The sequence below is a fragment of the Mastomys coucha genome, unplaced genomic scaffold (assembly GCF_008632895.1).
Source record: "Mastomys coucha isolate ucsf_1 unplaced genomic scaffold, UCSF_Mcou_1 pScaffold22, whole genome shotgun sequence".
In the NCBI taxonomy this organism is placed as follows: domain Eukaryota; kingdom Metazoa; phylum Chordata; class Mammalia; order Rodentia; family Muridae; genus Mastomys; species Mastomys coucha.
The window spans coordinates 215,416,925-215,441,420 of record NW_022196905.1 but is presented as its reverse complement, the minus strand read 5'-3'; the positions used below and the strand labels follow the sequence as shown (position 1 = coordinate 215,441,420).

General features: G+C 41.2%; 1 protein-coding gene across 2 annotated transcripts in view; it reads right to left on the bottom strand.

Moving 5' to 3' along the window:
* Nr3c2 (nuclear receptor subfamily 3 group C member 2) overlaps positions 1-24,496 on the bottom strand; it is a 335,477-nt gene that overhangs the window by 310,568 nt on the left and 413 nt on the right. The window contains exons 1-2 of one of the 2 annotated variants that reach the window (XM_031340366.1): positions 23,486-23,731; positions 15,717-17,475 (exon numbers count right to left, since the gene is read on the bottom strand). In XM_031340366.1, the coding sequence (XP_031196226.1) occupies positions 15,717-17,473 (1,757 nt within the window). In that variant the 5' untranslated portion in view covers positions 17,474-17,475; positions 23,486-23,731. Of the gene's footprint in view, positions 1-15,716; positions 17,476-23,485; positions 23,732-24,496 lie in introns of those variants that run through there. The other variant, XM_031340365.1, reaches the window with a different exon arrangement.

Sequence of the window (24,496 nt, the reverse complement as noted above, 5' to 3'; positions counted from 1 at the left end):
GCTCCCAGATCTGCTCCAGTGCTGTGTGTGTTTTTCTCTGACAGTGGATCAGAATGTAGCTCCCAGATTTGCTCCGGTGCTGTGTGTGCTATCCTGCTCCCCTGCTCGCATAATAATGAACTGACTAATCCTCTGAAACTGTAAGCAAGCTCCCAATTAAATGTGTTCTTTTATTTTATTTTATTTTTTTTTTTTGGTTTTTCGAGACAGGGTTTCTCTGAGTAGCCCTGGCTGTCCTGGAACTCACTTTGTAGACCAGGCTGGCCTCGAACTCAGAAATCCACCTGCCTCTGCCTCCCAAGTGCTGGGATTAAAGGCGTGTGCCACCACCGCCCGGCTAAATGTGTTCTTTTATAAGAGTTGCTTTGGCCATGGTGTTTCCTCACAGCAATAGAACACCGCCTAAGACAGCCTGTCTTATATTAATTCCACGATTTTGCTTGCAAGTTGCTATTGTTCCTTTACCATATTTTTTTGCGTTGTTTCTCTTTCCAGTTATCTATGGAAAACTATTTTTATGTTGACAATAAACAAAATGGTTTAATGGTGCAGTAGAAACAGGTTAGAGGGCAGGTAAACGGGCACTCAACCATTTATTTATCTAAACCATCAGTATGCTTCTATTACTTATCCACGACCTGGCTACTGGAGCTCCTACTCAGCCTGAATTACCCATACTGCCACCTCTCTATTGTGTTCTACTCCATAGCTAGTCCCTAGTTCCCTACCAGACTAACCTTTCTACCCTTTCATGCCATTTTTATGTCTATTAAACATGATGACTTGTGTTCCATTAGAAATGTGTCAGCCAGTCTTGTGTGACACCCAAGGGAACCAGTTTAAAATAGAGGAACAATTTGTTGTTCTCCTGGTTCTTAAGACTTCAGCCATTGTGCTAGGAAGGGCTTGGTGAAGAAGAGCTGTTGAAGTGATGGAGGTCAAAGCAGAGACAAAGAAATTGAAGGGGGCCAAGGACAGGTGACACTCTTAGGAACATGCCTCCAGTGACCTACTCCTTCTAGCTTGTCTCACCTCCCAAAGTCTCCAGAACTCCCCCAATTAGTGCCAATAGCAGTTTCAAAGCCCTCAACATGTGAGTTTATGGAGAACATGTCATATTCAAACTCTAATAAGGCCCAATATTTCTATATCAGTCACAAATTTCTATAATCTAAGTTCTCCAAATACCATTAGTCCCCTCCAAGCAGGCTCCGTCTGTGCTTTCTGCTCAGTCAGACTGTGCTATTACTTTATCCTTGAATTCCCTCCCCACTCATCGCCAAATACCAATCTTCAAATGTCAACTGGATCTCACCTACCATATAAAGAAAGCTTCCTTGACTTTGCAGCCCACACAGAACTCTTCCTTTTCCAATCTTTGGTAACACTTCTTATCAGTGGCACACAACCAAGCACATAATTAGGGAACAGGAAAAGGCTATGCACACTCATTAGAGCCTTCTTCTCCAACTAAACGGGGATGATTGGATACATTTGGTTCATTCACATTATGAACATACTGTTTGGTACTAAATAATTTGAAGATAGCCTGTTATTTCACCTACCCACTGACAATATAGAATTTTCCATTTGGTGTGTGGATATGCTCAGTGTGTGTGTATGTGTGTGTGTGTGTGTGTGTGTATGCATGTGTGCATGCATGTGTGTGGAGGTGCACATGTGTGTGCATACATGTGTCTTTAGTGGTACACATGCACTATTCATTGACAATATAGAATTTTTTAAAGGTTTATTAATTAATTAATTTATTTATTTATTATGTAAGTACACTGTAGCTGTCTTCAGACGCACCAGAAGAGGGCATCAGATTTCATTACAGATGGTTGTAAGCCACCATGTGGTTGCTGGGATTTGAACTCATGACCTTCCGAAGAGCAGTCAGTGCTCTCCCCCGCTGAACCATCTCACCAGCCCAACAATATAGAATTTTTAAATAGCTATTTTTTTTTTTAGTCTAAGTCTTCTATCAAAACTCTTACATTAAAATATATGGATTAGGCAGACAATGTGGCTCAATAGGGAAGGATGGCTATCCACTGAATGGATAACCTGAGTTCAATCCCTACGACTCACATGAAGGGAGGAGAGAACAGACTCCTGCAGAACATTCCTTGCCCTCTACATGTGTGCTTGGGTACATGCAAACTGCTAAACCATACACAAATTAAAATGTGATAAAACCGATCACAACACACTAACAATAAAACTCCAGAAAGAAAAGACAAGGAAAGAAAAACAGTAAAAGAATGTAACCTAATAAAAATGGGCCTAAGTATGAGCAGGCTTGATAGATGGGCACATGCATGATAAAACATGACCAGATATGCAGTCTCATTTATGTGTCAGGAAATGTTAGTTTAAGCTACAATAAGACATCAATTAAGACATACAATAAAACATACAGTTAACATGTTATTACAATGTCAATAGTCAAAACTCTTTCACTTTTCCAAGTGTTGGCAAGGATATAGTGGACTAAAAGCTTTATGCACTGCTGCTTGGAATATAAAATGTTAAAAGCACTTTGAAAACAATTTGATCACTTATAAAAATTAAAGTTGCACATATCGTCTAATCTAGCCAATCTGCATTAGGTTACTAAAGAAAAACAAATACATACATCTACATGAGGATTTGCATATCTATATTTAAACCATCTTTTATGTGTAGCAGATTAAACCAGCAAGAACTAAAATTCTCAGAGACAGCTAAATAGATAAAACAGAATGTGGTTCAGCCATAAATGGAATATTAGTCAGCAATAAAAAAGAAAGTGAATACTGATACATGCAATAGCATGCTTGGATTTCAAGCACATTATAAGTGAGTCCAGCCAGATTCAAAAGGCTACTTGAGCTATTGCGCCATTTATCTGCTAATCTAGGAGAGCATAACCAAGTGACAAAATAGTGTTACAGATATCTCAGGGTAGCCAACAACTATATGACTGAACTTGAGGCCCATGCAGTAGCAAGGGATTCGTGCCTGGTACTGTAAACCTGGCCAAGAAGCCAGGGCTGAGAAGGTCATAGACCCTAGAGGATAACTTATTACTGCCATTTTCCTAAATAAAAAAAAATGTAGCTGCTAACTAGATACTAAATATTTACCGCCACCCCACCCCCCACGTATAAACGTAGTTCCCATCACTCACTAGAGAAGCTTACTTTTGCAACAGACAAAGGCTACTATAGAGATTCACAACTGATTGGACTACAGAGAATAAGCAACCGCGGGATGCTCCGTCCTAGTTGGCACCTCTACCACACAAACCCTATACCTAAGGCTCAGAGAACTCTGCAGAAGAAGGGGTAGAAAGGCTGTAAGAGACAAAACCAGGATGCCCACTGTAAAAGAACATCACCGAGACATGACAGGGTCGCTGCATCCATGAAATCTCAGCAATATGGTGGTGTGAACAAGGTCTGCACAGTAACCATACCTATCACTATATCAACACAAGTCAGGAAAGACATTACAAGGTTTTACCTAGAGTGACTGCAAGAAGAATTACGCCCCTGATAAGGAATCCAATCCCAAGTGGTCAACGCTAAATACAAGCACACAAGACAACAGTAAATGGACTTGGTACATAGTCTATGCACGCGCATGTGTGTGTGTTTGTGAGTGCACGTGCATGTTTAATGGTGACAATTATCAAAGGGATTATGAAGCTGAAGGGGTTGGAGATGGAAGAAGCTGGAATGGGAGAGGAAGGACTGGAAATGTTGCAAATACAGTGTATTCCTTTAAGAAATTCTAGAATAAATCCAAGGAGTAGGCACACATTAAGGTCATTAAGGCTTGGTAATGAGGGAAGGGGTTAGTGAAAGGGGGCACAGGAGGGGACTTGGGTGGATGAGGCAAGTGGTATGCATCTTGATTAGGCGCTGGTAAATAATAGCTTAGCCAGAAAACATACAGAATGTCATATCTAAAGAATAAATTTTCTGTTTGATATATTTTATTAAGGAACCTCAAAATAAAGTCCAAGGGCATATGTTACCAATTAGCTGAGAAAATGTCATTACCAATTACTCTTTTGTATGAAATGAGAAAAACAAAACCACATTCTCCATTACTTTGTGAACATCTCTAAAATGTGCTGATAGATGTTACAATTTTTTTTTTAGCTAAACTACAGAATTTTCAGTGTCATCTGACTATGATTTCACAACTATATAATCATCACCAATATTTACCTAGTGATTCTGTACACATACCCACCCCTGGCCTGTCTGTTAGGGAACTCATTCCCTCACTCTACCTCCAGCAAGTGCTCTGGACGCAGCTTGGCTGGGTCCTGGTGCTCCTGAGGCTTACACTCTAGGTGCAATCCTAGTTAGACATAATGTAATGAGTCTTCTCTCATGGTGTGTACCTGGAGGACACTGGGTTGTCACTTCAAATAAAATGGCTGGCAGGGAGACACTGTGGGTGATGACATCTGAACAGATCCTTAGTGAACAGAAAAAAAAATCTGGAGGCAGAGGTATTTTAGTAGAGGGCCCTGTAAACAATGGGTGTTGTTCAGACCCTTGGAGTGAGAGAGTTCAGGGCAGGCAAGAGACAAGGAAGAAACAGATAAATTCAACAGTTTGGGGCTGAGAACGAAGACCTTCAGTTTTTGTGCTTTATTGTCTTTTTAATGAGAAGCCAGCAGAGGGTTTGTCTTGGCCAGACAACTGCTTTACATCTTTAAAATTCCACCAGGCTACCTATTTTTTCTCTTTCAATCATCAGCATTTCCCATTTACCACAGTTGGTGGCATTAGACTAATCATGTATCCTGCTTCTGTTTTCTGTATTTGTAAAATGGGCCAAAGCAGATGGGTTCTACCTGAAAGTTAAGCCTTTGGTGGCTGAGGCCCACTACAGTCTCCTTCCTGGCCTTACCTTCCCTTATCATCTGCTCTCCTGTCCATTCTCCTCCCACATTTTTAATCAGTTGACCTTGCAGAATCACATCTTAACTCTGCTCTGTTTCTTTGTATTATTATCTCTCCCCCTCCCACATTCATTTCTCCTTTGTCACCCAAACAGATATCTGGGGGACATTAGCATCTCACATTTCTCTTCTACATTGCTTCTCCTTTGAGCATGACCTGACTCCCAACTCCATAACTCTAAGGAGTTCCTCCTCAAAACTCCTAGCACTCCTGCCCCCAAGCTCATATTTCAGGACCCGTACAGCTGATTGCTAGTCTATGGTGCTACTATCTCCTCCCAACAGAGAAGGACAAGCCAACAGAGAGACAGAGGATATGATTCTACGACAGCTTGTAACTAACTACCATGTATGGTCATGAAAAACATATGTAATTTCCCTGGGCATTAACCTTGGGATCTATAGCCAAGATGATTTGGGTTTATAATCTTAAAAGCTCTTTTACTTCTTGTTCCCAAAGTTAAAAATAATTTTTAGCTTTGGCATTCATGTATCAATTCTGAGTTATTCTAAATAATTTCCATCTCCTTTATTATGATATGGTGCTCATATTAGGGTTCCATTTCAAGTTCCTAGCCAAATGCATCCATCACGACCTTCACAATAGATACTCCTATAAAGAGGCCTTCACACAGTCTGTTCAACACCCATATAAGCAATCCACAATCAAAAGAAATGCTAGTCTTTAAAACTCAAGTAACCAAGTATCTTAGTCAATGTTCTATTGTTGTGAAGAGACACCATTTCATTGAAGCTTGCTTACAGTTTCAGAGGCTTAGCCCATTATCAGCACAACAAGAAGTATGGGGGCAGGCAGACATGGTTCTGGAGAAGTAGCTGAGGTTGGACTTCTGGATCCTCTGAGACCAGGAAGAAAGAGAGAGCCACTGGGCCTGGCTTGAGCATTTGAAACCAAAAAGCCCACCCCCAGTGACTCCCTTCCTCCAACAAAGCCATACCTCCTAATAGTTCCATTCCCTGTTAACAAAGCATTCAATCTCTGAGCCTATGGGCCATTTTTATTTAAATCATCATACCAAGGTACCATCACTTCACTTCTCTAAGCCAGTTCTTCTAGATTGATCATTTCTGTTTTTTGTTTTTGTTTTTGTTTTGCTTTGTTTTGTTTTGTTTTAATGTGTGTATGTACAAACGAATGTCATGTGGCTGGGTGCTAATGGTAGCCAGAAGAGAGTATTAGATGTTTTCACATGGTTGTGAGCCATGAAATGTGGGTTCTGGAAGCAGAACTCAGGTCTTCTCGCAGGGCAGCAAGTGCTTTTAACCACGGGGCTATCTCTCTAGCCCCTGGACTTTTCCATTTCTCTTCATTGTGCATGAATATTCATGGCATGTTCATAGCATAGTTTTTTTGCAGTATGTTTAGATACCATATTCTTCCTTTTCTTTAACAATTTGTTCCTCAAGTCAACGAGGAAATAGGAATATTCCTAGTGGAGGGAAGCGATGGCTATCCATGGTAGTCTAGAATGGAGCTCTGATATCCAATATGGATGGAGAGTCCAAGCAGAAACAGACATGCATCTCTGTATGAGGTGTCATACAAGGTAATGGCATTTCAGCAAGGGAGACAGGGCCCCGATGTCAGTGTCCGTGTCTGCGTGCATGCTTGCGTGCGTGTGTGTGTGCGTGTGTGTGTGTGTGTGTGTGTGTGTGTGTGTGTGTGTGTGTGTGTTCCAGAATGTGAAGTAGAGCTACAATTAGAGAAAGAACATCTTCTGGGGTGGGGTACTCCTCAACGAGATAGTTAATTCCAAGACTAGAACAAGAAAGTGCAAGATGGACTGAAAGCAAGACAACACAGTGCTCAAAGAATGATAAGAGTTATGGCAAAGAGACATAGAGATCAGTTGTAATGGGCTCCTCTGTTTTTTTTCAGGACCAGTCTGAACGATCAAACAGGCTAGAATCTATGGCATAAATTAAGAAGCAATGATACCATGTAAATATTTTTTTTTTAAAAAAAATGAGTAATCAGAGTTTGAGGAAGAATGGGATGTTTTGATGTCTTCGAAGGACTTTTTTTTTTTTTAATAGAAGACTTAGTTATAAAAGGATAGGCATCACTTTACCAGGGAAGATAGAACTTAAAGTTGAGAGTCCTAAGTGTACAATGCCCAGGTGAGTCAGGAGTCAGAACCAGAGGCTCTTTGCAGAGAACTACAGTACCAAGGGTGCAGGATTACGTCTGCATCCCGGGCTATGACTAACCACAGTGAAACTACCAAGGGAAACACTCGTGGCCACGGGACAGGCATGGATTCTGTGTAGAAAATACTCTACTACAGCAAACCGAGACAAATGGACTCAAAATGTTTTCACTTGGCAAAGAAAATTTCATCAAAGTGGAGAGAAAGATCCTATAGAATGTGAAGAAAAGCTTCTTGGCTACATTTCTGAAAGATTTAATATCAAGACCATATAAAGAAGTCTACAACTTTTAAAAGATGGCAAAAGTGATATAATTATATCTCAAAAATAAAAGAAAAAACTAACCAATAGATCCAAGAAAACATTTCTTAAAAGAGGAGATTAAATAGCCAAGAAGTATGCGAAAAATATTAAACAACACTAGAAAAATACACATTTAAATCACTGTGTAAGAATAACTATTATCAAAAACTATTGGCAAGGATGTATGAAATTGTACCCTTGAATTTTACAGCTATTACAGAATGAAGTATTGGGTTTTATTAAAAACAAAACAAAACAATATCAACAACAAAAAACCCCAAACCAAACCAAGCAAAACTCCAAAACAGACAAACACAAACAAAAAGCTGCTGGCATAGAATCTGGCAACCCCAATCCTGGATACACACACACACACACACACACACACACACACACACACACACAAAACCAAAAAAACGGACCCAGGATGTTGAAGAGTCATATGCACTCCTGTGTTTATTTGAGCACTGTGCATGACAGACACGAAAAGGCAGCAGCTTAAGTGTTCATCAACTCAACAGACAGGTGGATAAATAATATAGTATGTATACACAATGCAAAGGCCTCTTTTACAAAAAGCATTCGTACTATCTGTCATTAGGAAAACATCAATGGAGCTGGAGATCCATCTATGAGTGAAATAAGCCCGGCTCTGAAAGGCTACTATCGAATGAGCTCGTTCATATGTGGAATCTAAGCGTTGCTGTCATGGATGTTGAGAGTAGAGTATTGGCTTCCAGAGGTTGGAGAGTGTAGGTGAAAGAGAGGGATGGAACGAGGTGGGTCCACAGGTTCTGCCTTGAAGATGCTTATCTGAGAAGAAGTTCCTGTGTGCTGTTGTGCTGTTGTCCCAGGGTGCCTGGCTATCACTTTTGACTATGTACTATACATACTAGAGAGACAGGGAGAAGAAGCTTAGTTTTGCCATACAAAAGGTGATAAATATTCTTTATAAAGATATGGTTTACTCTAATTACTCAACAGACATGATTCAAACCACTTACCTACAAAATTATTAATAAGTACAATTTTTAAAAAAAGATCATATAACTTAGAAGAGACTGGGGAACTGTCTCAGACCAAAAGAGAAGAAGAGATATGACCAGGTAGCATAGCACTAAGTTCTGAAGTGGTTCATTTTCCCGAAAGAGTCATCATTGGGACAACTGGTGAAAACATAATGAGGTCTTCTGGTAAATACTGGCAATTTATCAGTAATCATTTCTTGGTTTTGATGGTAGTAGGGTGAGTTATACAGAGAAAGTTGTAAATTTCAGATGTTCTTTTTGATAGGCTTCTTGGGCAAATTTTTATAATTCTGAAATATTTTTTTATACAAAATTCAATTTGGGAGCACCGAAGGTAAAATAAGTGCACGGAAGAGTTGTAGCTCTGAAGAGAAAGGTACCCCGGTAATCAGGAGCCAATACCTCAAAGTCATTCCACACAGCAAACCTCACCCAAGAAATTTATAAGAGGATGGCTGCCTCAGCTCTTACAGTTTCCTGTGAGAGGGGAGAAGCTTTCCAGGGTGTCCTGATATTGGGGTAAGCCCAGGGACTGGTGCGATTTCGACCTAAGGGTTTGGTAGGATTCTGTTGCCCCTGGTCTTGGGCTTTTTTTTCCCCTCTGGAGGGCAGAGCTTAGCTCTGGAGGGGCTTGAAGCAGCCATTAAGACCTTTAGAGTAGTCTGGAGGCAGGGCCTGGCCAGAACCTCGAGGGCCTTACAATGGTGCAAGCATTAGGGATTGAATTTGATCCAAAGAACTCATGTTAAAAATAAAAAAGCTTGGCACAGTGGCACTGACTTGTAATCTTAGGACCTAGGACGTGGAGGGAATGGATTCCTGAGGCTTGCTGCTCTGTGAATCTACTGTCATATGTGAATCTTTGGGCACTAAGAGACTGTTTCTAAAAACAAAGTGGATGGTGCCTGAGGAATGGCATTCTTGGTTGACATCAGTGTCTACATACATGTACACAGACATACTATTGTATAACATTGTCCTCAGAGTTAGAAGTGGTCCATCCTGCAGAGAATCTCCTTTAACCAGGAAAGGTTAACAACTCAAAATAGCTTCAGGAAGTTTCTGAAATTGACCATTCTTACTAGGCCTGGCCCTGTCAGAGTAAGCAATAAAAGCCAAGAGTCTCTATCAGGCTTTTTAAAAGTTGAGCTGCAAAGAAGACCCGAGAGCAAACCAGCTGCCTGGAAGAAGAGAAGACCAGCCAAGCTGCATGGAACATAGTTAAAGCAATCACAGCACCTTCAATGACCTTCTTCAAACAGATGAGCCACCCTCAGGCTGTGCCGTATGCCCCAGGTTCCCAGATACTCACCCATCCTTGAATGGGCTTTGATGATGAATCTATTTTTGTGTCATTTCTGCTCCTGAAAGTCCTCTGAATAAAATTCATGGTTCAAAAAGTTGGACTTTGGTGGTATTTGGTCTGTTGTGGGTTCCCTATCTGGGGTGAGTACACAAGCGTTGCATCTCTCCAGAAAATGTTTTTCCACGTGGCACATGTACAAACACAAAATAATTCTGTAGTATTTCAAACCTTCCCTCTTTTTTCCATATGGTGAACATCCTGCTCCAGAGAGGCAAGTCCTCACTCTTCCACAGGGCTGAGATTACTTCTTTAAACTGAGGCCACCCACATTCTCTGCAGTGCACCCTACTGTTCCTGCCCCAGCATTTAGAACCCCTTTCCTTACCTACCACAGTGGGCAACAACTCTTTACTCTTTACTCTTTAAGTTCAGCTCCGTTCTGGTTCCAAATAATCTGTGTCTGGCTTCTTCTGTCCACCCACCCACTCATCCTCCCCAGGGGCAAGCTTGATCTGTTCAGCTCCGGAATTCCCCACACGGGTTAGTTAGTATCCACTTCTTAACAAATTCTCTTAAGAGTAAGTGAAAAACACTTAGTCTGATGCTCTCCCTCAACTCTCCGTTTTCCAGGGTTAGCCCACACCATCTCCCTCAGCTGGAATACCCAGTCAAGGCTGCCCCTTACAACTATCTTTCACTCTATCTCAAACCGAAATTTTGTAGAGATTTCTCTCAGTAATAACTAAGACATGAGGTTAAGCCACACAGCGCTGTGATCCTTTTCAGTGGTTAAGTCATGGCCAATGTTACAAATCCAGATGTGGCATCTGAGCCTCGTCACCTGAGGCGTTGACTTTTTCATAGTTCCAATCACTGTCTACTTAGCCAATATCTTTCCTCGAATAGAGTCTTCTCTTTCTACAACTAAATACATGATGCCTAACCCTTTCAACATAGAAATCTGGGCTTTGGCCATACCATCCTAAATCTGGCGGTTTCTAGAATATCACTTAAGTAACAAATGTCTATTTGGAATTACATGTTAACTTCACAAAGAACAAAATAAAATTCTTAAAACTAAAGTGAAGGCTATATCTCACAACCTTAAAACCAGAAGCCCTCAGGTTTAAAATAAAGATATGTCTCTTGAGAACACTGTCTACTGACTGCACTGTTCTTTTCAAAAATTTCCTCAGTTTTCATTAATAGGTTTTAGAAAAGCTCATAGAAGTTATTATGTATATTTAAGCATAATCAAGAAGCCTCATTTTTTTCTATACTTGAGTTTAGAAAAGAAAAGAAATGGGATAAACTATTTAGTAGCAAGATTGAACTTTTATTGCCAGATGAGTGACGGGAAACAAAGAGCAACATCTGAAAGCCGGAAAGGCTATTATTTGGGAGGCAAAATATAATGGCATCAAAACACTGAGGGAAGCTTAATGTTGCCCTGAAATTATGGCAGCGATATAACATCTATCTTTACTTTGTCATGCAAGGACAGGCGAGGTGGTACACACCCAGAATTTCAATACAACAAACGGCTTCAAATCTAGAAGTGATAAATCTCCAGGCCCTGGTTCCAGCAGATCACAAGGTTGAAAACTACCTTAAGGTGAAATTACTTAATTAATCTAACTGTAACTATGGATTTTAGTTCAATATTCATATCTAAGTATGACACACTTAATAAAGCATTTTTAAGTGTGAAAAGGTGGATGTGCTGGAATTTAAATCTGAGACATTTGTAATGTGAGAAGCAAGACTTAACAGAAATACATTGTCACAGAGCCCTGTACATGATGGAACACTTGTTTTGTTTTATATTCGTTTGTTTTCCCAGTAAAATGATCAGCAGTTTCTCCAGAAACAGCATATGTAAATGAAATGACTGAACTTTCAGGAGAAACAAGGCTCATCTGAAAGTCATCTCAACAAGAGTGTTTAAATGACTCGCCTAGAGAAATTGTAGATACGTTAGCCATGTTCAAAGTCAAAACAGTATGAGGCATATAGATACGCTAGCCATGAGACAAGGAAGGGAAAGCACCATGCATGGTTTTCCTCCCGAGGTCCCAGGCAAGGCTGGATCGGTTCACTGCACCATGCATGTCTTCACTCCCGAGGTCCCAGGCAAGGCTGGATCGGTTCACTGCACCATGCATGTCTTCACTCCCGAGGTCCCAGGCAAGGCTGGATTGGTTCACTGCACTTGCCACTGACATATGCCCCCACCACATCCACTCTGTTTCTGGAGTTCGCAGCATGTAAGGTTTCTTATGTCTCTGCAGCTTATCTGAAAAGTTTACTGTAGGGGAAAACTTGGCACAAACTTCTTGAATTTTGAAGCTTTTGTGTCATCAGAAAAAGTGAATTTAAATTTAAAAAAAATGCGAAGGATGATTGACAAATGAAAGCAATGACCTGAGATGTACTGAATTTTTCTCTTCTGTTAGGAAGAAAACTACAAAGTATGGTAAGTACTTAATTGTTTGTATTGGAACCCACAAGTCTATGCCCTTTGAAACAGTGGACTTTATATTCAAAAGTCTAAGTCAATGTTAGCACTGCATTATGAGACTCTCAAAGTGACTGTGGTTATCACCATAAACAGCCAGTGTTGTGTCAACAGAATGACCTGTGAGCCAGGAATAATGCAAATAAAGAGAACAAGGAATTCACAGCAGGTGTTGAATTTTATAAAAGGGAATATTGGATTCAAAAATAGGACCAAAAAGCCTCAACTTTTCATTGAGAGGTCAACCCTACATGCTCATTCTGACATGGCAAAGATTTTTTTCATCCAGATAAGGATATAGTTAGATGTGTGTGTAAAACAAAATTATTAGAGATCAGATCAACGTTGTATTGAGAGGAACCCCTTTAATCCTCTAAAGGAAGTCCCTATCACTTTACTGGGCAGACATCACAGGGAATCAAGTTTTACTCCTTTACTTTAAAACAAAGAAACTGAGGCCTGGAGAGATAATGACTCACCCGAGATCACAGTTTTGTTTGCACGGGAGACTGACAGGAAACTCTAACCCACATGACACACCAGGTCCAGTGTCCACCCTAAGGCTTTACATTTCGCTTTGTCATAATTTACTTTACAACTTGGAACTCAGCCCCTTCACTGGGAATGATTAACAAGAAATGACTTTCGTCACTGCTCCCTCAGAATGCCCACACAGTAAGACAACATGCACATCATGGGCAATACTCTTTTGTATCAGCCTAAAGGGAGAGCCTAGGTGACAGTCATTTTTCTTATTTGAATAGGATACTCTTTCCAGACAGTACTCAGTAGACTAATACGAACTGCACTGCCTTTCAAGTTTCCAAACATGTGGAGAACAGTGGGGCAGACCAGCAATGGTCAGCTTCCATGCCTGAAGCACCTCTGTTCTTATTCCTAACTAGTAGGAGCAGGGAAGCCTGGTGGTGCAGCCTGTGCCCTCAGCACCTGGGAAGCTGAAGTCAGTGAGTCTAAAGCCTGGTTAGATAGCATACAGCTCTCAAAACACAAAAGTACCGAAGATTCCAAAAATAATTAAAAAAAAAACTCCTTTGTTTATGTAAATTATAACAAAATATAAGCAGAAATGGCTACTTAATCCATGGAAAACTATTGCATACTAATATAAACATAAATTTGTGAAAAATAACTTTATTTCTCCAAATGAAAAACTTTGGTAAAAAAGTTAACCATTTTTTTTCGTGGCAGGTCTATTGTCTTCCTTTAATATGAGAGCCAGATTTTCATATCAATTTCTGCATCAACATAGACTAATGATTTGTCCCATGAATGTGAAAAAACAAACTATAGCCTCACACAGATTTCCTAGAAACAGGAAGGATGCTTTCCTGATCTGTTGGGATCCTTGCAGCATGATTCTTTGGGATCCCAGAAATACCTGGCACTGAGTACTGTCATGGCGATGACGAATGCTAAATAGTTACGGTGTAGAAACTGAACTAAGCCCAAACTACTCACACATCACTACGTGAATACCCAACTGGTCCATCTTCCACTCATGATGTATGCTTTCAAGAACCTCCTTGGAGAGGTCTTTGAAACCCCTTATCCTACTCTGAAAGTTTTAAAGTAAGTTTTACTGAGAAGAGGGATGTTTTTAAGACCTAGAGACAATGTATATGGCCTTGATTCATCACAAGCATCAATTCTTTAATTTACCCAACATTCCTTGAAATGAGATATTATCATCATAAGTGAAAAAAAATGGGGAAAATCAGATTTTGTCTAAAAAGATACAAAGAAAGAGACCAGTGATGAAACATGCATAAAATTATTACATTGTATATACCAAAATCTAGAAAATAGCCTATGCACCCACTGATCCTTGAGCTCATCTTCTTGAAGTGAGTAAAACAAATAGATTTGGATGACCTTCACCCAAGAAAGCTGTAAAGACTCATCAACCCACAGGACACCAAGCAACACTAGATAGTTTACAATGAGATGTGGAAGGCTTCATCTTAATTGACACAAAATCAGCAAGCACACAAGCAGAAAGGATTCCCTTTTGCTGGATTCCCAGGAGGAAGCAAACACTTTGAATGTGTGTGGTTATAGGCTGAATGCTGACACCCATGATATGCCTGAGGGTATGGGCTCCTGGTAATCAGGAGAGCCAGTGGTGGAATATGGCAGTCTGTGCTAGGAAGGACTGTTAAGAATGTATTCTTTATGGAACATTTGCTTTTATAAAAGCAAGAAGAGAAAGGTTTGAGCTACTGATAAGGAAAAGAACCCTCAAACCAAAGGTTTTTTGCTTTGTGTTTGAAAAAGAAAACAGTAAAAGATATGAGACTATAGATATGCCCTATACTCTGTTAATAAGATGGATATATTTTTCACAAAATAAAGATTTAAGAAAATGAAAGGAAATATCCACATGTCCTTAGATGCCAAAGGAATAAACTGTAGTCAGAAAATTATACTTTATATATTCCACAAAAGGCTCACTTATCACATCCATGTAATAAAACCAGAATTGAAGCAAAGTCCAATGCAAGTACTCATTGCATAAATAAGAACCACCCTTTACACTCACATCTAAAACCTCTTCCTTGTTTTTCTAAACATATCTAACACAGTCTCGACATCAAGGAAAACCAGGACACATTTTACAGTAAACAGAGTATGTCTCCTTGCAGATCTCATAAGCTATAAATGAACCAATTCAAAACTATGGTGACATATTTCATTTCCAACATAAAAAGTAAAATCGTCACTAAATGTTTTTAGATGGCAAAGTCTGTAAAGGTCTTCACAGTTAAGGAAATAATTTATTTGAACAGGAAACCACAACTCTCATATAATTAGCCTTACCAGCACCCCTCCCTGCCCCAACGAGGCTTTCCTTTAAAATAGTGAGAGAGAAGGACGCTTGTAGGTAACAGATTCGTGGTTCTGTTTTATTTTTCACAACTATTGAAATAATTACTAAAGAATTTTAATATAAAAAGGAGACTAAGACCATGAGGAAGTAATTTAATAGAGTCTCAGTGAACCAGCAAACAGAAAGGGGGAATGAACACTAAGCCTGCTAACATAAGTATAGAAACTGGTAGTAGAAAATAAACATTTTTCCAAATACCTAAAAGAGACAACAGGGAGATGCCTACGTGTGTGTTTCTTCAAAGTCAACACAAACATCTTCTAGAAGATCTTAAGAACATTAAGTTCCTCTACTTCAAAAAATAGTGCTATATCAATAATCCAAGGAAGAGCACAAAATGACCATCCTTAAACAAAAATAAAACAGTGATACCTTGAAATGTGTCTCAACTTCTCCATCACAAACATAAAGACAGGCTATACCAATTTACAAAGCCATGATTTTTAGAGATGGAGGAAGGTGCGGTAAGAAAGGGGATAGGAGAGAAAAGATTACAAAACAAGTCAACTTACCTTGACACGTTTTCTGGAATGTACTCTAGGACCGGATACCCATCACTTCTCCTAGATGACAGGTCACCGTGTGGTTTCCATGACTCCACTAATGTATTGACGGGTGGAAAGGAACTCAAGTGTTGGAAAGATTGGTCTCTAGGTGACCGTGATAAAGATATTGTACCCTGAGCACCAATCCGGTAGTGAAAGGACTGTCCACCTGAATTCACACCAACGATGGCAGATGATGGGATGCTGGCTTCAGGGTAATAGCTCCCATCATCTGGTTCTTGCTTAATGCCCCCTGGGAAAGCGCTGCCCTCACAGCTACCATCAAAGCCCGGCACAGGTGGTCCTAAGATTCCTGATAGGGAGTAATAGTCTTTATCATCCATAAAGGAAAAGTACGAGCCATCCATGAATGGAAACGGGTTGACTGTGGGGTTCCCTTTAAAAGAGGTGCCTGAACATGAGTGTTTGCTTGACTCTTGCTTTATTGGTACAGAGAACGGAGAACTGGGGTTGATTTTGCTGTTTCCTCCTAGGCAGGAACTGCTGAAAGCCCCATCTGGTTCTGGTTTTATGTACTGGACAATGTTGAGCTGACCAGTCACACCATTGGAAATGGCCTTCTCGACTTCCTCTGTCTTAGGGAAAGGAACGTCGTGAGCACCTTTCTCTTGGGTGTCCGGACTGGGAACCATATCCTGGATGGCACCGGCTCCAGCAGAAGCGCCTGAAGTGGCATAGCTGAAGGCATTGCTGATGGGGCTGCCGATGGACCCCACTGTGCTGGCTGTGGGGCTGGAGAGTGTAGATCTATTGTTGGTGTTGGAAGGGCTGGAAACAGAGCACCTTGAATTGTTAAGATTGGCTGGGCTGGATACAGAGGAGCGCAGAGGGACATTGTTTGGACTGGAGACTGGAGATTTTACACTGCAGTGACTCGGAGGGCTGGAAATTGGAGATTTCATGCTGCTTAATGGACTTGAAAGAGGAGAGCCCACGTTGCTCGCATGAGCGGGGCTGTGTGACCGTGAGCCTCTATTTTCAACACTAGGGGAGCATGTCAGTGAGGTTCCTTGAGTGATGGGACTGTGCACTGGGAAACTGCCAAAGCTAGCTGTGGAGGAGGACATGGAGTTGATGCCCGCTGGGCTGCATACTGAAGACGGCATGTTCAGCGGGCTGCAAACAGAGGGGCTCTTCTCATGACAGATGATTGGGCTCTTAACGATGGCACGCATGGCCCCGCCATTCATCGAGGCCCCAGAGTCAGGCATGAATGACCTCAAAGGCCTGCTTATAGCACTCAGTGTGGAGGACCTGTAACCATTCTCTTTGTAAAACTTCACCAGCTGCTCCATGTTTTGATAAATCTTTGCCGGGCTCAGGCTTCCTTGTTGGTTCTGCTGATCGTAAGTGTACTCAGCATCTCTCACAGAATCCATGTATAAACCCATGGACTCAGCCACTGTGGCTGAAAGTTCCTTGGATTCCAGCTCAGTTTTAATATCTGATGGCAAAATCCCAGACCGACTATTGTCTTGCTGAAGGCAAGGGAGTAAATCGTGTTTTTCTTTGCTGCTTCCTTGAGTACTGTTGTTCGGAATAGCACCGGAAACGCAGCTGACGTTGACAATCTCCATGTAGTTGTTCTCGTTGGTCTTCTCTGCAGGTCCAAGTGAAGAACGCTCCAACGTCTGAGACACTTGACTCCAGCGCCTTTCCATATCTAGGCCTTCAGGGAGACTGTGGTAGCCTTTGGTTTCCATAGCTAACAAACAGATTATATTCAAACGTTAGAGTCAGTAACAACAGTATTATGCCAAGGCAGTCTAAAATTGTATCTATTGAGCTACAATTTATATTTGACTTAACATAAGCAATATCTCTAGTTGCATATCACACAAACAGACTATCACCTCTAACTTCTTCAGAAGCCAGAAGAACCAAGTAAAATTTTGTGTCTCAATAAAACTCACTAAAATAGAGCCTTGACAGTTTGTAAAGAAAATTTACAAATGGTAACATTCTTGAATATTAAATAATATTCAATATAATCCTAGGGACTGATATGGTAGTCTGAGGGGAATATGGGTGATTAGACAAAGAAAAAGCATGGCGACAAAACACCACCACCACCACCAACAACAACAACAAAATAAAAAAAATTAAGACTAACTTGGGCAGTCTTTTCTTGGGATTCACTTCTATGCAAGTGTGTGGGTTCCTTCCTTGCTCTTAAGTTCTCACCCATAATAGAGCTCTGTTATACACAAAAACAAAACAAACTAACAACTAACTTTTTTTTTTTTTTTTTTTTTGGTTTTTCGAGACAGGGTTTCTCTGTGTAGCCCTGGCTGTCCTGGAACTCACTCTGTAGACCAGGCTGGCCTCGAACTCAGAAATCCATCTGCCTCTGCCTTCCAAGTGCTGGGATTAAAGGCGTGCGCCACCACCGCCCGGCTACTAACAACTAACTTTATCACTCCAAAGCCTTGGGAAACTTTGGATCATATGAAAGCTGCCTTCCATGTGAACAAATACATAGCGTTATTATAAATAATATAAAAATGCAATTAAAGTTGTGTTTCCGAATTGGTGCTTCCCAAATAAATAGTCATAGGAAAAGTCACTGGCTAAAACAGTAAGACTTTAATTATATATATATATATATATATATATATATATATATATATATATATATATATATATATATATATATATATATACATATATGTATATATATGTATATATATGTATGTATATATATATAGTTTCTTATATTAATGATATCAATTTAATTAGTGTAGTGTCATTTTTGTAAAGTAAGAGTACATATAAACTGACTTGGAGGATGGATGGATCAGAGCTGTTGCCAGACAGGACAGCAGCACTTGGATCTTTCTTGACAGGAATCAATTTTAACAAGCTCCTTGGCCTACCTAGCAAGACCTCTGTTCAAGTCGTCCAACATTTTACTCTCAACCATGAATGGAGGAAGTTTATGAAGGACCCCTGATCATTTAAGCATTTACTCAGAAATATGTCCTCAGCACTTGCTACATGAATATGTAGTAAATGAAAACAAACCCCCTAATGTCAATAAAACAACAAGAAAACAAAACAAAACAACAAAAAGCAACCAAGCCTAATTTCCATTTTCAAGGAACCCATGGGAATGTTGTCAATATACATTCATTTCCATCTGCTCTAATCGATAAATTTAGCTCATTAACAGATTACAATATACTATGTATACATAATTATTATATGCTATATAATTCAGCACATTATTACAAGCCTTTCTGATATATTATTTAACCTTACAAACCAACCTATACACAAAAACAAAAATATGTGAAGAAACAATATAAGTGAGACACTGTTGCACTGGCCAAACAGCTTTGTGGAAGAGCTGGAATCTGACCTCAGTTCTCTCTGTTGACCAGCCTTCCTCAACCTGGGTCTTAAGGACACTTGCAGGCAGATAATTCTGTTTATTGAGGAGGCTGTCCTGTACACTGGAATATATTACCCAGGATCTCTGTCTCCTACCCTGAGATGTTAAGATGCTGAGATTTTGAGATGAGTACTACCCTAAAATTGTCTATAGATTACCAAATGTCCCTAGGGACCAAAATCATCCTGGACAACTGCTCTAAAGAAACAGATCACAGGGGCTGGAGAGATGGCTCAGTGGATAAGAGCACTGACTGCTCTTCCAAAGGTCCTAGGTTCAAATCCCACCAACCACATGGTGGCTCACAACCATCTGTAACAAGATCTGACTTCCTCTTCTGGAGAGTCTGAAGACAGCTACATTGTATACATATAATAATAAATAAATAAAATCTTTTTTTTTTAAAAAAAGAAAACAGATCACTGTAAAAAAAATTGGCAAAAACATTAATTCAGCCAGAAAAATCTTATCTGTACACCTTAGTATTAAAATTGACCCCTGTATATATTTTCAAATCTACATGTCCTGCCAAGTTTCTAGTTCTCCAGACATAAAACCTACCACAAGCCTTCCAACCACTTCAGCTTTACCTCTAGTCCTTTCTTCCCAACCCTTCGCTTATTAAAAAAGGAGTAGGAAGTCCTTTACTACAGAATTTAAATTAACATTGCAAAACAATATAATGACTTAACTAAATAATTGGTACTACACATCACAAGCCTCTATAATGAAATATAATGCACAAACTGCCTGAGTGTCACAATTGTCCCTGGCTTCTCCTTATTCTACAGTGGATTTTCAATTGTGAGTAGTTAGAAACTATCAGTTTTACCACTGTGTCCCAGATGGATAGGAAAATGCAAATAAAGTATTTAACTATTACACTAGAATCAATACTCAATTTATGAACCTTAAAACCTACCAATTATGTAGTATGCTTTCACTTAAAGAACATTATTCTATTAATTCTTAATCAAAAATCAATTTCTAAAAAGTAGAAAATAAATCAAATCACAAAGATTGAGGTAGTAATCTGGTAATTTCAGCCAAAAAAAATGTAAATGTGAAAAAATCTAGTAAAAATTGAAACATACATACACACACACACACACACACACACAACGTGCACACACATACACATTATGAACTGGGACCCAAATCATTGCTAATAATGGACATTTTTTTTACTCTTCTGAAGACTCATTTAGTCAGAGCAGTAAATCGGAGAATACAGTAAATATTACATGCTGCTTCTCTTTGTACAGAGACTATTCTGTACAATATCTCAGATGTCTACATCTAAGATATATGTGTTTCTGGTTCAAATCCATCAAGCTTCACAAGAACTTTGTGTGTATTCAGAAGAGAATATGCATATACATCCCACTCTATGCATCCATCAGCAGACTCGCATGCCTCTCTTGTACCATGAGCTCCCAAGGGCCTTCAAGGGAAGTGGTTCCTTTGCTTCCTCATCACAGGGCTTCCACAGGAACCTTCCCGACTCTCACAGTGTAGCCTTCAACCTCCCCTCCATCCTGAGCAACAGGGCTGTCTGCCGTGAGTCTGAAGGGGATCCTCGCCTAGACCCTTTCTTCAGCACTTCACCAGCCCACTGGGATAGGTGAACACTGCTTTTTATGAGGTTTCACAGTGAAAAATCTGGATTCCAAAATCCCCTGGAGATCTTAAAATGCAGAAAGTAGTGTGCTTTTGATCCAGCAACCCCCTAAAATAATTTATCTCTGTACATGTTGTTGTTCAGAGGACCTACTAATATCCCGAGGGGCTCTTGTCACTATTACCTAAATGAGCCATATGCCAGGACTATAAACCTCCTTAAAGCTCACAGTAGCATCCTTCCAGGAGGCAGTGGGCACCAGCCACAGTTTCTCTCTACAGGAAAGTACCTAATCAGCTAACATCAGACAGCTGATCTCAACTTCCCAAGTCCTGGTTCTCCAAACCCTGAACTCTCAAAACATTCTCCTAAAGCCAACTATATCTCACTGAGTTATTGACAGGAACATCTCGAAGAATTTGCCAGATGCTTTGCTGGAATCTAAATTGGCTTTGTTCAGGGTATCTTAGTCTGTCAAACTCACCTGCCTCTCAAAGGAGACAGTAAAGGCCGGCAACCAACCCAGAAGGTGGGCAGCCGCTGGCATGTGAACACTTTTCCTGTAAACACTGCTTTGAAAGTAGGATTACTGAAATATTTTATGGTGAGTTCTCCTCAGATATTATTTTAGTTAGTATTTTTTATATAAACAAATGAGTTAGGTTAGAAATTTATTTCCTGTGTTGTCCAGGAAACTGGGGTTAGCTTTTTAGAATTGACATAATAACCATGGCTTTGAAGAGTACTTCAGTCAACCTGACTAAAAATACAACTTGATGAGTATGGTCCTCATAAAACTTTATACTGAGGGTAAAGGGGAAGTTTTTTGTTATCTAAGTGTAAAATAAAGCAGGGAGTTACATGAATAAAGCTTAGGGAAAATAGGCCTCTAAGCTTCCCAGGAAACACTATACCAGAGATGCATGGGCCATTGTGAATCTTTATTTTCATGTAAAAGAAACACAAAAAATATCTACATAGATAAGGGAAAGCACCAACAGGCTTTACATGTATGTGTGTGCACACACACATGCACGTACTCATGTTTACATGTATGTGTGCAAAGGACTCATTAATATCCCGAGGGGCACTTGCCACTATTGTCCTAAATGAGCCATATGCCAGATATACAAACCTCTCTAAAGCTCAGAACATATAGATATGTATATGTATATGTATATGTATATAGATCTATGGATAAGGATCTGTATCTATGTATATCCTTAATACTATCATATACATTATATATAATATATATTTCCTTAAATACTATTAGCATAAAGGAAACAGACTTTAAAACTTTGTTTCACAGTCTGTTAAATTGCCCTATTCCTTAAGAAAGTAGTCTTTCCCCCCAGGAATTATTAAAGATTCTTGGGAATTTGTATCTTTTCTGAAAACTTTCACTTTTAATGCTCCCCAAACATATATCCTCTTAGTGGCATCTCCCCCCCCCCCCCCCCCCCCCCAGTTATTTTACTGTCCTAGAGTGGCACAGTAGAGACCCAGCCTTGTGGGCTGCTTTAGAAGACTGATAACTTCAGGAAACTAGTTTTAGTCGCTCTGCTCTCCAGGACTGTTATCTTCCCTTCTTATGGATGAGGGATAAACCTGCCAAGGTCACCTAATAGAGTAGGAGAACCAGTTAGAGCCAAGCACACATGAGTTCTGCTCACTGGCTTGACCCAATGAGCCACATCTGCTCTCTCTCTCTCTCTCTCTCTCTTTTTTCCTTTAACAAAACTACCTCTTCCATAAAGGAAAAAGCTTTGCTTTAGCTTTAGTCGCTCCCCTCCTAAACTTCCAAAAGTATTTCATGACACACGTGGTAGGTAGCACGCCATGATGTCAAATGTGAAATTAAAGCTCCAAGGGAGGACTACACAGATGGAGAATGCTGTTATCATTACTATGTAAATATCACCAATAACAGCACCTACAGAGTGAGGACCCGCAATGTTAAGATGCAGCTTGGTGCCTTTAAAACTCAGCGGCTTTAATAACTCTTCTGCTAGCAAAAGTTTTCCGAACTATGGTATAATAAATAAATAAAGCAGATGGTATGATAAAGCATTATGATTTAAACCTCGTCTTTTAAAAATTCAGCAGGAAAAGCCATGTATCTAAAACCCATCTGGACAAGGATGCCACCCAAAGCAGCTTCATCCCTTGTCTGTCCCTGTCCTAAGAATCCCCTAGAGTTTCCCCAAATATAATGGAACTGGGAACACAAGATTTTCCAGACCTCGTTCATACAAGATCTATGGTGATCTAGCTCCTTCAACTGCCCTTATCGGCTACACCTCCCACTCAGACTGAGGAGCTTCCGCAATTGATAGATGAAAGAAACATTATTCAAACGTCCTTTAAAATTTGCAAGAGCAATACGATCTGAAATTCATTTTGGGGGAAAAGGGAGGGTGGTAGACCGCCCACTGCCAAAGGCGGTTAAAAGCTGCTCTTTAGAGGGCATTTATCCAAAGTGGCCAAACTTTCCCAAAATAGTCCTCAGCCGGCCGGGCTGGGGGGCGGGGGGAGGGTGTGGGGGGTGAAAACCAAAACAAAACAACAAGCACACAGAACCTTACTGACTGTGCCTCCGGATTACGCAGCCGCTTCTCCCTGCAAAGTGCAAGCCACCCTTGCCACGGTCGCACACCGGGCTGGACCGGAGGCGCCCCACTGCGCACCCCTACACACCTGCCTCGGCCAGGGTCGTCCTCTCGCCGTCTACCTGTTGCAGCGCTTGCCACCTCCACGACACCCCTGCTGCGGAGCCCCCCTACATCCAACCTCATCCAGGCCAGCGAGTGCCGCTCTCCTTGCAGCGGGAGAGCCCGAGACAGCAGCGCTAGCGCCCAGGTGACTTGCACAGGCTTCCTCTGAGCAGCCTGAAGTTGGCTCTCTTCTCCCGGGCCCAATGACACCCCGGGTGCGCAGGAGCTGAGGGGAGGGGTCAGGGGCAGGGCCAGGGCGGGCCAAGAGGAGGGGGCGGGCGAAAGCCGGAGGGGGGAGTGGAAAGCCGGCCCTTTTAAACCGGGTCACATGTCCAGAAAGTTCAGGTCGCTGTCCCGCCCGCCGGAGCAATTTCTATTGGCCAAGGGGGAAACAAGGCTCCACGCTGTGCGGGCCAGGCGCGCTTCTCATTGGGTAACCGGGGCTGTCAGTCACCAGGCGGGCGACATGACTGATACAAAGTTGCTGCGACACAGCCTGGACTCCGCAGCTTCCTTAAAGCCGCAGAGGCGGCGAGTTCTCCTGGTTCCCGGAGGTGGCCCCGACCCGGCACCCTTGCATACGCTACCCTTTAGCCCACTCTGCTCCTTCGCCCCAAACTTCTTCTCACCTACCTGACTGTCCATCACCCACCTCCCCGGAGGGGACCACGGCAATCTGGAGAGAAGGAGAAAACGTGGTGACGCGAGAGCAGCCTAGATGGTGTGCCCTCGCTTTCTCCACCTGCAGCGCCAGGTGAGCCGCAGCGGTGCACACCCGGCGCCTCCTACAGCGTCCTCAGGCCTACGACTGCTCTGGCCCTAGGACCGCTGAAGCTCTTCTCCCGGCCCCCTCCAGGTCTCAGAGTTACCTCCCCGCCGAGCAGCAGTAATCTCCGCGGTCGGAGAGCTAGAGGATTTCGTTCCCACTCGATTTCAGTTTCCTTGTTTTAACCACGCAGGAAAAGCACGCAGGAAAAGCGGGTGCTTTCAGTGC